General features: G+C 39.8%; 1 protein-coding gene across 7 annotated transcripts in view; it reads right to left on the bottom strand.

Moving 5' to 3' along the window:
- SYNE2 (spectrin repeat containing nuclear envelope protein 2) overlaps positions 1-16,894 on the bottom strand; it is a 187,370-nt gene that overhangs the window by 48,554 nt on the left and 121,922 nt on the right. For all 7 annotated transcript variants that reach the window (XR_011809434.1, XM_072038197.1, XM_038179355.2 and 4 more), the window contains 12 exons: positions 16,667-16,867; positions 14,908-15,081; positions 14,195-14,326; positions 12,005-12,201; positions 10,823-10,955; positions 9,704-9,886; positions 9,109-9,255; positions 7,236-7,412; positions 5,412-5,567; positions 3,653-3,802; positions 1,137-1,307; positions 279-412 (listed from right to left, as the gene is read on the bottom strand). Coding sequence is in view for 6 of the 7 variants with exons in the window: in XM_072038197.1 (XP_071894298.1) it covers positions 279-412; positions 1,137-1,307; positions 3,653-3,802; positions 5,412-5,567; positions 7,236-7,412; positions 9,109-9,255; positions 9,704-9,886; positions 10,823-10,955; positions 12,005-12,201; positions 14,195-14,326; positions 14,908-15,081; positions 16,667-16,867 (1,955 nt within the window). In the remaining variant the exon portion in view is untranslated. The remainder of the gene's footprint in view (positions 1-278; positions 413-1,136; positions 1,308-3,652; positions 3,803-5,411; positions 5,568-7,235; positions 7,413-9,108; positions 9,256-9,703; positions 9,887-10,822; positions 10,956-12,004; positions 12,202-14,194; positions 14,327-14,907; positions 15,082-16,666; positions 16,868-16,894) is intronic.

The following is a 16,894-nucleotide window of genomic DNA, read 5'->3' as shown; positions in this document are numbered from 1 at the left end:
CACGGATCAGAATGTGATTTGGTGTAAGGTTCCTGGGGGAGTTTCCTTGCATTCACAGTCATGTTACTGAAAGCCAGCTGACAGCACCATTTTGTGCTCTGTGATCCATCACGAAACAAGCAGTAGCATCAGCTGCTCTTCACACAGGTACTCTTAGACAGCAGAGTATTGCTAACAGAGATATGGAGATTTAAAAACCTGACATACGTTCAAGTCCTACTGAGCAACTCTTATTTTTAAAAATACTAATAACTGGGGGTCTTTTTTTGCAAGTGTACCTGGTGTTTGCCTCTGTGCACTTCTGGTCGATAATCTCTGCAAAGGATGGGGAGCAGTTCTTCTTCAGATTACTGGCAGCTACCTGGAACTTGGCCCAACTTTCTTCACTGTTCTCCAATTCATCTTGAAGAAACTGCAAAATGGATTATCATAATTAGTTGTGGAGACAAATGACCTAAGCATAGCTTCCCCTTTAGGTTGGAAGGGATACGGTAGCGATAATGATACGCATTTGCAGCACAGACTAAAATGCCCGTGAAAAACTTAACACCTCATCTTAAAAATTAAAAAAATAAAAGAGAGGTGACATGGTCCAAATATGAAAATTGTTCAAGCAGCCTATTTTAAACTCAGGTCATTTATTGCTCTTGAGGAAACAGCTCAGTTAAAAAACACATTGACTTGAATTTATAAAACAAATTCACTAGAAATCAAAATGTCTCCTTTTAGGCTGCTGTTTCATGGAAATATCTATTAGCAGTAAAGTTGCCTTGACAGCTCCTGTCCCCAGCTTTGTGTTCTCCTTCTTGAGACAGGTGATTGCAGACTCCTGCCATGGACCATATCTGGGATCTGATCCAGATTATAAATAAAGAGGGTGAAGAAAGTAAAGAGGTAACCCAGATCCTCCTATTTATTATTTGTCCCCAGCTGAGAGTGAAAAACTCTGGAGGTAAAATATAAGGTAAAAACATAAGGTAAAAATAAATAAATAAATAGATTTCCACTGACTTCACTGGCACTACAATAAAGAGTAATTTCCTTGAGAAAAAAATGTGTAGCTCTTTTTCAGTGCATTTTGTTTGTTTAAAGACACAGAAGGAAGCACAGAAGTAAGACAACTCCAGTAGATTTACCTGCAGAGTTTTAACCTGTTTTTTCAAAGCTTCCAATGACAGCACAGAAGGTTTGCACTGGTCTATGCAGTACAAATATCTTGTCATCATCAGGCTGACTTCTGCATAAATTTCATCATACACCCTCCATTGTTCCAGTATTGACTGCATAGAGGTCTTTAGCTGTGCAACCTGCAAACAAACCATTTTTGTTACTGTCTCACATATAAATCACCTTTAAACTGACTTAAATCTCAGCTCAATACTCAATTCATGACAATCCACAAGAATTTCACAACTTAAAGTATACTTCTACTTGGTAATGAATTGTGCAGGCTTCAAACTAAGCAGTAAACAGTATTTAGAGAGAAGTAAAAGAATTTGCTGGAAATAAAAATTTTACTTGGTTTCAAGGTAGCACTTTTCTGCCAGCCACAATACCCCACCCCCCCCAAAAGGAAAAAAAAAAAAAAGGAAGTACTGAAACAATCTACTGCTTATTCTTTCATGCCAAAATCAACCTGAAGTAGGAGGAAGTTGAGAGCCTTAATATTCTTAGGAAGCAGACGGTTTGATCCACGGATCAAGTTTTATTTATTCAAAATTTACTGAAAAGGAGATGCTACTAAAACACTCCAGAGAGCTATCACCCCATGTATGCAATTGTGCTCTACAAATATAGGCCCAACAAAACTACAATCTAGGAACTATAGCATTTTCATACACAATAAAATGAGAAATATCCTCTTTGTTTACTCTTTGCATCTTTCATTATTACAATCGCTTAATCTGCGTTGGGGCAAGCAAGTTTTCCATTTGCCACATACTGCTAGACATTACAAATACAAAACTGCAGATCTTCAGAGTGACTTCTCATTTTTACCTTTCAGTGTCAGGTAAGCACACAACACATGCCCTGGGTTAGACAAAACATTCATCTAGTTCAGTATTTGCTTTCAGTCATGCTAGCACCAGATGCTTTGAGAAAAACATGCAAACCAGGAAAGGAAAGAAGCATGTTTCCACGGGACCTGGCAAAGTCAGATGCCAGATTTCAGTTCTAACTATGCATCCACTCAATGGAAGATGAAGACTGTTCTCAACCACAGTGCATGTTAAATAGACTGCATTAATCATCGTATCCTACTATCACAGTTCCAGGCACACAGGAGTAGATGGATTAATCAACCTTATTCTCATTTGAATCATGGAGGTGGGAGGAAACTCTAATTGCTTTTTGTAGCCTGCAGCTAATTACTGCCCACACAAAGAAGATGGAAAGACATCGTGCTCGTGAAATGTCTCTGGGCCACAGACTCACAGTCTCAAGATCAGCCTACAGACAGTACAAGCAAGGTCTCACACCTCCTGAGACCTGTATTTGAAGTCACAGCCTGGCTCCTGCTGAGGCCAGTCAGCCATGGGAAGAAAGCTGCACTCTGCGTTTCATCACACATGCAGACAACTAGATTGTAAGAACAATCTGCAATTTCTAATTTCAATACTTAAGTCACAAAAATACTAACATTGTGACTAATTAGAAAAAAGCACTAGGCTGCTTAATCCTGACAAATTCAACCCCCCAGCTCTGCAACAAAATGAAAAACTTTCCTTTTCCATCATATGCACATACAAAAATCTCTCCGTTTTTTAGCTGTGGAACAGCCACATCATCTCTATTTAAACATAAAACAAGGAGGAGTAACCTCATCCTGGACTGACACCTCATGTGGAAGCGTTCAAGCAAAAGGGCTCATGTTTCACAAAGTTCTGAAGAACAAAAGCAAAGTGTTCATAATAAAAATGTAAGGGAATCTTAACTACAAATACAATCACTGGATCACATATAATCCTCTCCAATATATGGCTATTTATTATCACAAACTCAAATCCTTAACTGTAGTCATTATTATGTCCTCTGTGTCTGTCGATTATATCTAGACAGAAAAGATCAGTTTCAGATATAAAGCTAATGCAACTACATATGCAGACTGCTGGGGAGCCAGTTTGCATGGAAAACCAATTTGCCTTGTCTCTCCTTGAAGCCTCTGGGGACTGTGTAGGGTTTGAGATATGGAAAGCCATCCCTGTTTATAGAGGAAAGAGTAGCTGAGAAGTAGAAAAGCTCCAGTGAGAACAGCAGAGGTGTAGGCAGCTTCCACTGACATACTCCAGAGGAAGAAGGCCAGAGTATTTTTTTGAAAAGCAGATTGAGTCAGAAAGCTGAAGATGTCCATTTTTAACTCAACAGAAAAATACCAATGCAATTTCTTTATTTTCTTAAACTGCAGGTGTAGGTCTGTCCTTTCTCCCCCTGTATTCAAACTGCTTTGAAAGTGGACTTTTTCTTGCTCTCATCCTTGGACACATTAACTTTTGGCATGACAGAGACTTAAAAGGAAGTTCTTAGGAAGGTTAAGTTCAAGAATACTTAACAATTTTTTTGCACCAGCTCCTGCCATTTCATGAAGAAGATTAAGAATACTGGTGGAAAGAATATGTATACGAGGAAATCTGAATGCAATCAAACCCTTTACCTGGCTGACAACGTTGTCCCTCATTTCACACAGCTCAGCTATCCTGAAAGGCGCAGCTTCCGGGGATTGTTCTGCACTTTCATTTAAAGCTACAGTCTGTATGAGCTCATCGAGCATTTTGGATTTAGTTGCAAGCTGATTTTCTAGGTCCTAGACGAAAAAAGAGAGAGAGAAAATGAAGATAAATTAGATCTTTTAATGAGACTATAGAAAAACTCTTCTATATGAGGAGTTTAGATAAACATTCCTTCTTTAAAACCAGCCCCTTCAGCCATACATCACCACCACCATTTTACAACTGATTCACAATGACTTCTTTACAGGTATATAAAATGACAGCAGCTGCTTTAGGCAGTCTCCTGCAGCTGGAGCTAGAACCAGTCCATTTAGTGTCAGCATAAGCACTGGACATCATGCCTGGAAATGAAATCTGCAAGAACTAATTCCTCAGCCACTATGCAGGCCTCTCTGTACCTCTCCAGACATAGAAAGTTTTTACATTAATGCAGGTCAACTTTTCTTCAGGCAGGTTAGCGTTCAGGTCCTCCTCTGCTCCAGGAGACCCAGGAAGATAGGAACTGACATTGCAATAGGAGAAAAGTACCCAACATCCTAAAAACTTCTAGAAAGTTATCTTCTGCTTGCCTGCTTAGTCAGAGACTTTCTCTCATGGGAGAGAAACCACTAAAATAAATGCTTGGGAGAATAGCTTCCTCAACACAGTCAGCAAGGTTCTTAGTCTTGACATGCTGGATAAAGCTCATCAGTGACTTTTTCACAGCATGAGTAAATACTCATACACACTACGGACATTTCCCTGTAATACAACACATTAAGTTATGACCTTTTCCCCGCAACTACTGTCCCCAAAACATAATCAAATTTTGATCTCATTTTTATTGAGCAAAAAATTGTAATTAAACATCTTAGCCACCTGAATCTCAGCACTGTATTTTGCTGTGAGTAGGGTGGTATTTTAGTCAAAGATACCCCGTGCCTTTCTTCCATTTGGACCCTTCAGTGCATTTCAGAGTGCTTCAGGGAGATGAGTAACTCAGTGTATACCAGAACACTCTGGGGAATAATAGCAGCCTACTATGAGAGAGAGACATGTAACCATGGAAATGAAAGAACAAATATTCAGCGTAAAAAAATAGAAATGGAATACTGTACTGAACGAAAACAGCAGACTGCCAGAGTAATAGGATTCAGTTATTAGCTGGCTGCATCTGTTCTAATTTTGAGGGAGCCCGGTGCCTAGAAAAATTCAACAAAACCGAAGTATACCTAGATTCTTGAGGCTGGTGCACAGAAATTACATTCTAGTGCTGGAGTATGGACAGTTACTACTTTTCCAAATGAGACTGTGCAGTTCCCACAACATAACCACCACAGAGCTCTTCAAATTAATGGAACAATAGCTTTATCCATAGCTGTGTCGAACCAAGAGAACTCTCTCTTTTGAAGGCATCTCAGAATATGTTCTATAATATTGCTGCACATTCCAAACACCATGAAACAACAGTAGGTGTGTCTTCAAATGGAGGAAAAAAAAAAAAAAAGCAATTCACATCATTGGTGGGTCTAGGTCTTTACTACCAAAACTTACCATGCTTTGACGTTACACTGTATTACTCTTCTAGGAAACAGCAACTTCTTTTACATGTTTTTCTGTTAAAATCTGTGCAGCTCTTTAGGCTGGATTCAGCAAAGTGTTTCATACGTTTTGGACAATAATAATCCACACATAATGCTTTACCTTGCAATCATCTAATGTGTTCTGCGCAGACATCAGACTTTCTGGGGTTTGTAAAGATCTTAGTCGATCACTCTGAGCTTCCAGCCAGTTGTGTAGAGTCTGTGCTTTGTTCTCATTTTCAGTAATATCTTCCAAAAGGTGTTCCAGGTCTTGTATCTGAAAGTTACAGAAATATTTTAACTTACTTAAATCTAGAGGTGGGAAGAAACAGGGTTCCCCCTTCCATAACTAAATTTGAGATTACAGTATTTTATTTAAATAATACTTCGAATGTAAATGTAAAAAGTATTTTGAATATAAATGTTTTGAAAGGGAACAAGGCATTGTGGGATCTGAAGCTGGCAGACTGTGCATCTGAGAAGTTGGGGGCCTTGTCTACCTTGGCAAGATCATACAGAGTATGAAAATCTCATTTGCCCTAGAACCCACTGACAAAGTTACTGACAAGCAAGGTTACAAGCAAGGGAAAAGTCTCATATCTTCAGTCTTAGCCCTGAGAATCCACTAAATACTAGAATGTGGTTCCTTGAAAACAGAGAAGATAACCTTTTCTCCCACAAAACTTTCATCACTGTGCAAGAACTGAATTTTCCACTTGGAAATGTTTCTGGAGACTTTCCGAGTCAGAAAAATTTGGGAATATTCTGTTTGATCAACATTTTTTGCATCAGGGAGGGCAGCTTGTCCCAGTGTCCTGCAAGCTCAGAAGAGGAACAGATGAAAGAGGAACATGGTACAAGGGTTCCGTTTGTGTTTTTGGATTCTGCCCTTCCCCTGGTCTTTTCCATGCTGCATGATTCACACTGGCTTTTCTAGGCACTGAGGCACCCAAGCACTGGCATCTAATTCTGGATGCATGGATTATTTCTAGTCTTACCATAGCAAAGGCACTCCTAGAAATGTATTTTCTACAGAGAAACACAGAAGATGCACTGTTATAATTAGGCTGCACCTTGAGTTTGCCTATCAGCTGCTGATCTTCAAAGCACTCCACTGGAAAAGCATTTCTCATTGCTGCAGAAGGAGGACAAAGACACAGAGCAACCTGTTTCCATTGACTCCTGAGGGATGGATCAGGGCTGGGAACAGACCCCCAGCTGTGCCCTTTCCAGCACTGCCATGCATTTACATCTGAACAGGGCTGTCAACATTTCTTAATAATTACTTTTTAAGCAAATCAAACAGCTACAACAGGAAAATGGGTGGTGGCTTAATAGATCTGTATTTCTCATTCCCATCCTATGGTATGTGGAGGGGATGTTTGCTTTTTTGGTGCTGTGTTTGCTAAGCAGGGTCTGGCTGTTTGTATGAACCAGCGTAGTTTACCCTCAATTCCACAAACCACCCAGCGTTTTCTCCCATTAAATTTTCAATGCCACAACTTTTGCAGGGTTCCCCTGCAAACACTATTCTGAATTCTTCCTTCTTCATAATTTTATCATTATATTTGTTGACACATCATTGATTGCATTTTCTTCATCTGAGAAACCTGTTTTTCTCCACCTAATATAAACAACTGGGGTAAATCCTAGGCTGTCCTCAAGAGCAGAGTTTGTCTACTTTCCGTTCTTTCAAGTTACAGGGGAGTTTGCTCTCCCAGACCTTAGTGTAGGTACTTGGACACTACCTGGTAGTTGATGCACTAGACTACTCCATAGGCTTCCCATGAGACAGCAGGATGGCCAAACAGCAGAGAGCACAGGGAACCTCACTGTGTTCTACAGTGTTTTCAGGCTCAGGGAGAAAAGCTGCTTGCCAAATACAGAGCACTGGCACTGGCAAGATCAGAGTTGCATGAGAGAAAGCAATGAAATGCAATCAAACCTTTCTGCTCAGAGAAGCCTGCAGCCCATGCCACCGCAAGTTCATCTCTCCAAGACACTCAGCAAATTCCGTCCTTTCGTACCGCTTACTTTCCACATCACAAGTGCTCATTTGCAGGAGTGACTGGTTAACAAAATCTACCATCCATTGTTTAAAGTTCATTTCCATCATATATTCCTGGAGGGATTTAAAAATAAACAAACAAACATACATAAAACAATTAGTTTGGCAGTTTTAATCTGATCAGTTCCAATAATGCTTTGAGGCATAGTTATGAGACATTCATGGCTTATTATTTTGATCCATGGCCTAAATAATTTTTCTGAAATGGATCTGACCAGACACGGCTTTAGGATTGATTCTCCATTTTTACCATTCTAGATGTGTAGCTATTTCCATTCACTGAAATTTTTGCAGGAAATCACTACCATTACATTGGTAGCTCAAGATAAGAGCAAGCTAATGCCAGTGCAGGAATGAAACCAAGGGGTACCAGATCCAGCATTTTATCCATTAAACAATACCATTACACTGCCACGGGTCCAGATTAGGCTAATACCAAGGCTTTTCTACACTCATGATAGACGTAAAAGCACGGTGCAATAAGAGCTTGTGCTCCTTAATCAGAATAACTGATATCAGAACAAAATATCAGAATACCTGGGAAGAAGGTGTCCTCCAGTAACAGTGGCCTTGCCTGTAGAGGCAAGCCAGAAACTATGCACACAGTGAAATCAACATAAAGGAATGCGATTTTATTTTTTTGAAGGTCTTTTAGGGCAGGGAGATGGCTGAAAGAAAGAGCTCTTCACTGTATCTAGCAGTATCCAAAAAAAAAGCCATCAGGCAGACCTCCAGTATAGGTACAGCCTTAGCTGCTTCCTTTTGGGAATTTGTGACCCTTATTCCAGCTTTCTCCTCAGCATGCACATCCCTACATTGCTTGCAAGTGCAGAAGGCGCATCTACAAACTGATCTCTAAATATCCAAAGGGTTAAAAGCAGCACCTCAACATTTCCCAACCTGCAAAACCAACTGATAATGAACAAAATGCTAAATATCTGCTAAACTAAGGTACTTTGAAAGAAATGTATACTTTGACACTTGCATTATGTGCAGTATAAAAGCATCTGAGAACCACAGCCACCATAGGTTGGCCAAATGCTTTACAGTCTGAGCACAGAGGACCACTTGGTAGTTCCACAAGGTCAAAACAAAGATCTCTGTAGGGATTTGTGCCTTGAGGTTGGCCTCTTGGACATGTACAGAGTTACAAGAATGGCTTGAGCCCTTCCTGTGGCTGGGGCAATAAGCCTCTGCCATTGGAGTTTTAGCATATAAACTGAGCCAACAGCCTGCTCTAACATCTCTGCAGAGACATTCATCTGACCTCTTTCCCAGCAGGTTATTTCTTTTGATGAAACATAATACTCAAAATCCTTGTTCTCTGGCTAAATGGATGCTGACTTTGGAGATCCAAAATTATGATGTATTCCTTGTTGAAAATGCAGACTAAAACACAGCACAAATGCAGAGACTAGCTTCTTAAGTAAGCAAAGCTTTCCTACTCAACACATCTGGTAACCTGAATGTAAGAGAGAGGAATGAGACAGATGGGGGTGAGACAGATGGAATGGAATGAGGAAACAGAGAATACAGCACAGCTGGCAGTATCTGTGTCACAAGGCAGACAGCATTTTGTGTGGCACAGAAACAAAAGGGTTTTATAACATAAGATGTTAAAGCACCTTTGAGGCTGTTTGGGAAACCCTGAGCGCAGGGGTAAGGATATAACAGTGCCTACAGGCTGTTTCCATGCTTGAGACAGCAAAAGAAACATAAGTTAACCCTGGAGTTTCAGCTTCTCATTTACCTTGTACTTCTGAAGGAGACTTCTGACATGGGCAGCACTGCTTTGTGAATTTACTGGTTCTTCGTGTCCCTTCTGTTGTTCCACATGGTCCAGCCAGGTCATTAGCTCAGCAATAGCTTCCCGCGAAGAAAGTTTTTCCATTTGAAGCTAGGAGTAAAGCACATAACGAACCCTCCACATTCTGCTTCTTAGAGATATCAAGGAAGATGACATCTGTATTTTTAGGAGGGCTCAGATCTTATAATTGCAATTATCAGGGTATGAACTTGAAAGTGAGTTCTGTGCTCCAGAGGGGCATAAGACTTAAATTTTAAAAAGTTAGAGAACTCAGAAATTTGAAATAAAACCATTTCTAATTGTAATGGACTTTCATATAAAAGTGCAGAGATGATAGATATGTGCAAAACAGCATAGACAGAACACTGCAATAATTAAACAGCAGTATAACGTTGGGGATATTCTGAAAGCAAGACAGACAGTTAATTAACAAAGAGGTGCTTTGCAGATATCACACAGCAGCCAACTGAATGCCAGTAGCAACATTTTAAAGTAATTATTCAGCTCAAACTGAGAGATGGCAGCAGTTTCTCCTCACCTGGTGAAGCTTTTCTTGGATAGCTGGGAGCTGCGTAATCAGTTCTCCCCATTTTTGCTCAAACTTTGCCAAAGATGACCTAAGTGCTGCAGTATCAGCTTGCTTCACGTGAAAGAGCTGGTTGGCAGTGCTCACCACAGAAGACTTCAGGGAAGATTTTTCATCAACTTCCTTAGAGAATGTCTGAGGTGCATGGAAGAATTTTAAGAGAGGATAAATATTTATACATCTATTTAAATAAAGAAGACAAACCAGGTTTTCAAGTCATGGGATGAACTGTTTCAACAAATGGATTTTAGCAAGTTTGTAAAGTTCAGAAAACCTAAACTCAACGTGTTATGGCATTGTGTAAGGTCCTTTTCTGCCCATCTAGATACAATGCTGAATACTACCTCTTACTCTATAGGGACTGGGAATATCCTCATCTCCACACAGTGGTCAAGGGAGCAACCTCAGTCCTCACTCAAGTCTCTGTCCGGCTCACACCTACGTGTCCATCTTTCACAACGCTTTGCTTTCCCACTGTGCAAGACTCCCTCTGTCAGGTCTCACATTGGGGCTCAATCTCCTGGCTAGTTATATGAGGGGAGCACCAGAGAGCAGGCAAAGACATGAAATGCAATTCAGAATCTGCTTTTTTATAGGGTTTCTCTTCCCTGACTTTGGCTGACCAACCCCACAGACACATCCACTTCATTCCTGCTCCCTGAGTCCATCTCTGCTGGTAAATGGTCCATCAGCTGGGCTGAATTGCTGTATCTGGTATTTGGTATCAGGAGCAAGAGAGAAACCATGCTATTATACTATGCATGCATAAGAGATCCTGGCTGGGCTGTGATATGTTGCAACTGGGAACTCTCTATGAGAGGATCCCATTCTGGCTTATGCACTCTGGCTGGCCTAACTATCTGAAAGAAGTTTTTTTTTTGGCCTCCGATCCTCCTGGTTCCCCATCCAGGTAATGCAGTATCTTTGGGGCATGCAGCCATTCTGTGTCATATTCTGTAGGCAGCTTCTAGTCATGGCAAATGCAAAAAAAAAGTCAAAAGGGTCATTTTCCTGGCAGTCATGATATACCATCTCAACCTGGTAGGATAACTGGTAGGATAACAGACTTACAAACAAGCTGTTGATGTTATCCCTGATGGTGGGAAGGTCTTGCGACACACTGAGAGACTGCTCCTTCCAAAAATTCATTCTCTGCTGAGCAGAATCCAGCCATTTCATTAATTCCTCTGAGTCTCTGTTGTAGCTAAAAGGAGAAAACAAAACACACAAACATTTATCTCCTATCTGAGTCTAGGATGAGTTTCTCATTCTCCAAGTTGTTCTCTTTGTGAGAAGGTATTCTGACACCTATGCAGCTACATAACTCTTATGGGAGCACAGCACCAGCACTGGCTGATGTGCAACACAGCAGTTCTGCTACAGATACACAAGAGTCTGTCCCTAGCAGCTCTTTTCAGTTGGTCTGCTCTCTCTGAAAACATCCTCTTTCCATATTCACCCAGCAGATGTTAGGACAAGCTCAAGTGGGTGAAAACAGTTTTGCTGGTAGTCAAAATCACTTGCACATACTGCAAGATATAGTGCAGACAGAACACACAGCAGGACTAAATACCAATAAATCCAGGAATGCTTCATCTCCACCACTGGTCCAGGCAGACTGGGCTCAGAGGACACAGACTGGGTGCAGGGAGAGCTGTGTTTGGTGCATTGCCTGGTGGATGGGGTTGTAAAGCTCCAGACTGCCTCCACCCGAACTGCCAGGACTGCAGCTGACAGTTGGCTTGGGCCTTGTGAAAGCACAGAGCATACCTGGGTCTTTCCCCTTCAGGGAGCAAAAAACAGCAGGGTGAGGCAGCATTTCTACCAGGTCTTGAGAGTTTATAAGGGGGATCGTGTACATGCAGATTGGTGCACTATGCCTTTGTATGGGAACAAAGGCTACTTTGCATTCATAATAAAAATGCTTACGGCAGCAGGATCAGAGCTTCTGTTAACACTTTCAGTACAGGAACTGCAGCATGATGCAGCTAACTTGCCTAGATACTTTGCAATGATAGCAATCAAAACAGCATTCCCACAAAACGAAGTGGGAAGTGAAGCGAGTGCAAGAAGATCAGCTGTGTAATACAATATCACTTTTCTGATCACTACTGCTTTTTTTTTTTTGAGTTTTAAGTGAAAGGCAGTATAACATTTATTACTTTTATATCAATATTTAGAAAATGCAACTATAGAATGTTAGAAATTAATTTCTAGCTGATATCTCAAATTGCACTCTGAGTTATAACCCACCTGACCAAGAGCTGGAGTAATGTTTGAAGTCTGTGTAGTTCATTGCCAATTTTTTTAGTTAAGGACAACCACTGCTCTTCCAGCTTCCGAATCTGACTTGTGATTTCTGGACAGCTCACTGCAGTCAGCAATTTCTTCCCTTCTTTCACCATCTGGTATAGCCGGGCATGCTTTCCATCAACACTGCTTTTGATTTGCTATCAGAATATGGGAAGTTTGCAAAACAATAACATTTTAAAAATCGAAAACATGGCTATCAAAATACATACCATTTGTTCTAACATCTTAATCTCACATTTCCTCTGCCATGTATTTTGTTTTCCATTACGAAGCAATCTGTACTTCAGTACATGTAAAAGGGATATGGTTTATTTTTTTCAGTTCCCTCTTGATAGATCAAAAGAGATCTCAACATAATTTTATGCATTAATCAGAACAATTGATATGATTTTCTGGGCCTTTTTGACACACGTAAACTTCAGGCTATGGATGAACCATATCTGTCAGACCTGGCTGCATTGTCTGAACATATGATTGTCCCCAGCAGAAAATTATTACACTCCTGTTCTTAGTAGGGCTTCTGTCTCTATCCTATTTTTAAAACGTTGCCAAAGTTTTGAAAGAAGCTGTTGGGGTAATTACTGAATAATGGTGGTAGGGAGAAATGAAGAGTGAACAGTGAAGACATTAAGTCGAAGTCATAAGAGTGGCTTGGATTGCTCAGAGAGCTGAATAAAAACAAAGCATCATTTTACCATTACTACACTTCACTGGAAATTCAAAATAAGAAGAGGGAGAAAAAAAAAGAAAAAGAAACAGGAAGTAGATCAGCCCTAGGGAGAAGGCAGAAAGGAGCAATTGTATGATATGCAAGTTTCTCAATTCTCTCCAGACAGAAGTGGTTATACAATATTTATTATTAATAGGGATAATTGTCTCACAGGAATTAAACCCCAGAGAATTTTATTCTGCTCTGTCCTTGAAACTGCAAAGCTCCACTGCTGGGAGTCATCCCAAAAGAATCTTCTAAAGCCTTACTACTTTGTTTCTGATGTCATTAAAGTAAAATAAAGACTTAAGAGTGAACGGCTAGTTAAGAACTTACGAAATAAAGGAAAGCAAACAACTTCACAATGAATGGCTATGCAAATATTATATGTCTCCCATCTCACTGTGACAGGCATCTAAAGCACCTGAGGGCCACTGTGATTATTATCTACTGCTGGTTTATTTCAAAAGATAAACTGTAGCTCAGAATTCTCTGGGAACGTATAGTGATTTCTTTTATGCAGTCAGCTACAATAAATCACAGTAGTTCTTTTTGTCTTTACAGTCTATGAATCTAAATATCAAACTGGACTTATTATAGACCCAAAGACTCACTAATTCCAAGATTTCCAACAGACTAGGTCCTCTGAAGACATAAAAGGTCAAATCTCTCAGGAATGCAAATCACTCTGAGGATACACCACTTTATCAAATACTATTTCTTCTTAATTTTATAAAACAACCATAAAGATTGTTTTTATATTTTCATATATTTTAAAGATAGATAAAATGTTTCAAACTGGAATTGATATTCTAAATAAAGGTATAGCTCTGCCATCAGAGCTGCAACTGGGAACAAGCCAGTAGCCTATTTGCCATTCTCTACAAAAGGAGTTTATTCTCTTTGGTCAGAGGGAAATCAGGACATTTCATTTTGAATAGTCAGAATTTTAGAAGGATTGCAACCAGGTGTATAAATATTTGAAGGCACTGGCTTGATTCTCCTCTTCCACAGGTTTTACATCACGGCAAGATCATTCCTGAATTACAGAGAAGTGGCTCTGTGTTCATCCCAAAGCTCCTGGCTGTCCTTGTGACTCATGTAGCCTGTGTGCCATCTTTTCACACTGCTCTGCTTTACGGACCATTCACAAGTATTTGCATTTAAGACCAAGTTCTAAAGCAGCTATAGTCATTACTCCTACTTAGGTGAACTTGCAGACCGTGGCTGAAATTAGCTGCCCAATCCCTCACTACTTTTAAACGGAACATGGAAATTTTCAGCATGCATCCACTCACAGACATGGACACAAAGGAAGCAGTGCCCTGCAAACTGGCATCTCCTCATATTCTAATTAATCTTTCTTTCTAGCCCTACAGATCCACAAAGATAAACAGTCAGAGAGGCGGACACATCAATACCTGGAGAAGTGCAATCCTTTCCATTAATCTTTCTTCTGTTTCTTCAACCAAATTAACAGATGGCAACGTAGAGTTAACTGCCTCTAACTCCTTACTGAAAGCTAGGCATTCATCATCAAATTCTGTCCATTCCTAAAAAATACATTGCGTCATTAATATAACACATATCTATCTGTGCATTTTTGCTACGTCAGACTGAGACTTTAATGCTTATTCTAGCATCAGTAGCTCTTGTTTCAATGAAACAGAACACGTAAACAGATAAGTCATATGGAAATCTTAAAGTGAGATATGATTTTATCACAGATGAAATAATTCACTGAATATCTTCAAGATGTCTAATTTTAAAGAGGTACACTTAATTTTTTGTTCTTTAGTGGTGTTTTTAAATCATTTTTCAGATTTTATTTTAAAGCAGTACCAGTATTTTTATGTCCTAAAAGGTTCTACTGTCAGCCCACACATTCTAAAATTACAACAAGTCATAAAGTCCCACCCACATCAGAGTAATGGATTGAAATGTCCTCTTCCAGAGTTTTTTTCAAAGAAATTGACAGTTTACTGAAACACACAGAACAAGTTGCCATCCAATGGAGATGTGAAAGAAGAACAACTTCCACCCGAAGAATCACAGATACAGAAAGGCTTCCCCTATATGCAACCTGTTTCCTCCTTCCCTCCAGCTTCTACCCTGGGTTTCTTTGGTTCATTACCTTTAACAGGCTCTCTAAGTGTATACCATACTGACTGGCCTTCTGCTCCAACAATCTGACTTCATTCACCAGCTCTCTCCAGAATTTTTCTCTCTTCTGTAGGATGGAGGGAGACACTTTCTCGGAAAATGCTTGCATGAAAGCCATGTGGGTCATGAGGTTGTGGAAAAAGTCCTGAAAAAAAAACACAAACAAACAACAGTTAAAGCCAGCTCTTTAAGAGAAATCATGCAGGAGTATGGAGAAGGTAGATAAGACTCACTGAGAAGAGAAGCCAGCTTCAGGACCTCTCAAAGCTGGGAACAGGAACCCTCTACTCAAACTCTGCATCAACTCAGGATGGCAGTTACTGATGATTTTACAGTCAGTCAATAACCAGTGATGAGTTGCATACACTACTTTCATTTATACACTTATAAAAAATAAAATAATCTACATTTATACCTTCAGTTCATATAAAATACAGAGATGTTGGAGGAAGATGATGGAAGGAAGTTTTAACTATACACAAGTTGAATTTAATGTGAGGTAATTATCATCATCCTCAGATAGCCATTATTCAGTTTGTTTCACTTAGATGGGAGATGACTTCAAGCATCAAGGGTTTGATCAGAAGTAGTAGGTAGGGCACATAAGTATTTTGGGATAACTGCAAGGTAACAGTTTGATTTAGTTATGGCTCAGCCGAGCCCCCAGGAAAGGGATGAATCTCAGTAAGATACTTTCTCTCAGAAAAAAAAAAACAAAAAACAAAAAACAAAAACAAAAACAAACAAAAAAAAACCACAAAAAAAACCTTTGAGTATGCAAGATCATACTCTTCAATCAAGACCTTAACTAAGAACTAATACCTAGTACAAGAATTTCACTTAAGGACTGTAACCCTGTGAGCATCCTGGTAAGTCTTGATAACTAGGGCAGGAAAAATTACTCTTGCTATTTTCTTTTATTTTTGTAAATGAATGTGTGTAAATTTGGAGTGCAAATACATTCTATATTTGATTTCCTTTGTAAATAAATTCTTAACATTTTACTCTGCTAAGGGCAATTTCTGACTAAATGACAAAACATCATTCCTATGACTCCAGAGTAGTGATTTGCAGTGCTTGGCATCCTGAAGCAATTCTTTAAGGAGCTTGAGCTACATGAAGCAGTTAAATCAAGATACTGACATGACAGACATGTCTTCCTGTGATTAGTATTGGCCAGGGCTTCTTGCCAAGCAGCAGAACAGTGAGGATACAGGTGCATTCTCAGGATATTCCATCAAACATGTAGCAGCTGGGTAGAGGAGACACCAGGCTTCCAAGGGGAGGACCTAAACTATCCTCCCCTAAAAAAAGAGTTGTTACAGCTTATTTTCCTCCATCAGATCATGAGGGCACAGAATGCAAAGAATGCAAAGCCTCAACTTTCAGTTGCTAGACTGCAACTTCAGCAATCTCATTACCAAAAGCCAGAAGGACATGCATTTTCATCATACATCAATATGTTCTGAGGTAAGCCACAGCAGTAGTACTAAATAGACTGGCACAACTGATACCCCAATCTTAATTTATTATGAAAACTAGTTGTAATAAACTGTCCTTCTTGGAGAGATCCAATTCTGGTTAACTGAAAGCTTTTCAACATTTTCTGCAGGTACTCCGGTCCCTCTCCTATGAGTAACTCTTCTCCATGACAGTTGTGAGCAACCAGTTACAGAAAATAATGCTCCTGCTATGCTGATCTGAGCAGTATTGTGATTAGCATCCCATACCTTGTGATTTTCCAAGTAAGACTGTAGAGCTGCCCTGCTTTTTGTTAGCTGCTTTGCATCTTGTGCAACCTTCTCTTGTCCAATAGCAACTAACTCTGCAAACCCACGAAGTAAGTCCTCATACTGGTTCTCACTGATGGAAGGGGAATTCAGCTCCACATACTTTGCTTTCAGAATCCTCCACATGTCATCCAAAACATCCTATAACATGAACATAATTTAGTTAGG

Source organism: Anas platyrhynchos, chromosome 5 (genome assembly GCF_047663525.1).
Source record: "Anas platyrhynchos isolate ZD024472 breed Pekin duck chromosome 5, IASCAAS_PekinDuck_T2T, whole genome shotgun sequence".
In the NCBI taxonomy this organism is placed as follows: domain Eukaryota; kingdom Metazoa; phylum Chordata; class Aves; order Anseriformes; family Anatidae; genus Anas; species Anas platyrhynchos.
The sequence above is the reverse complement of the archived record's forward strand: the minus strand, read 5'-3'. Positions and strand labels throughout refer to the sequence as shown.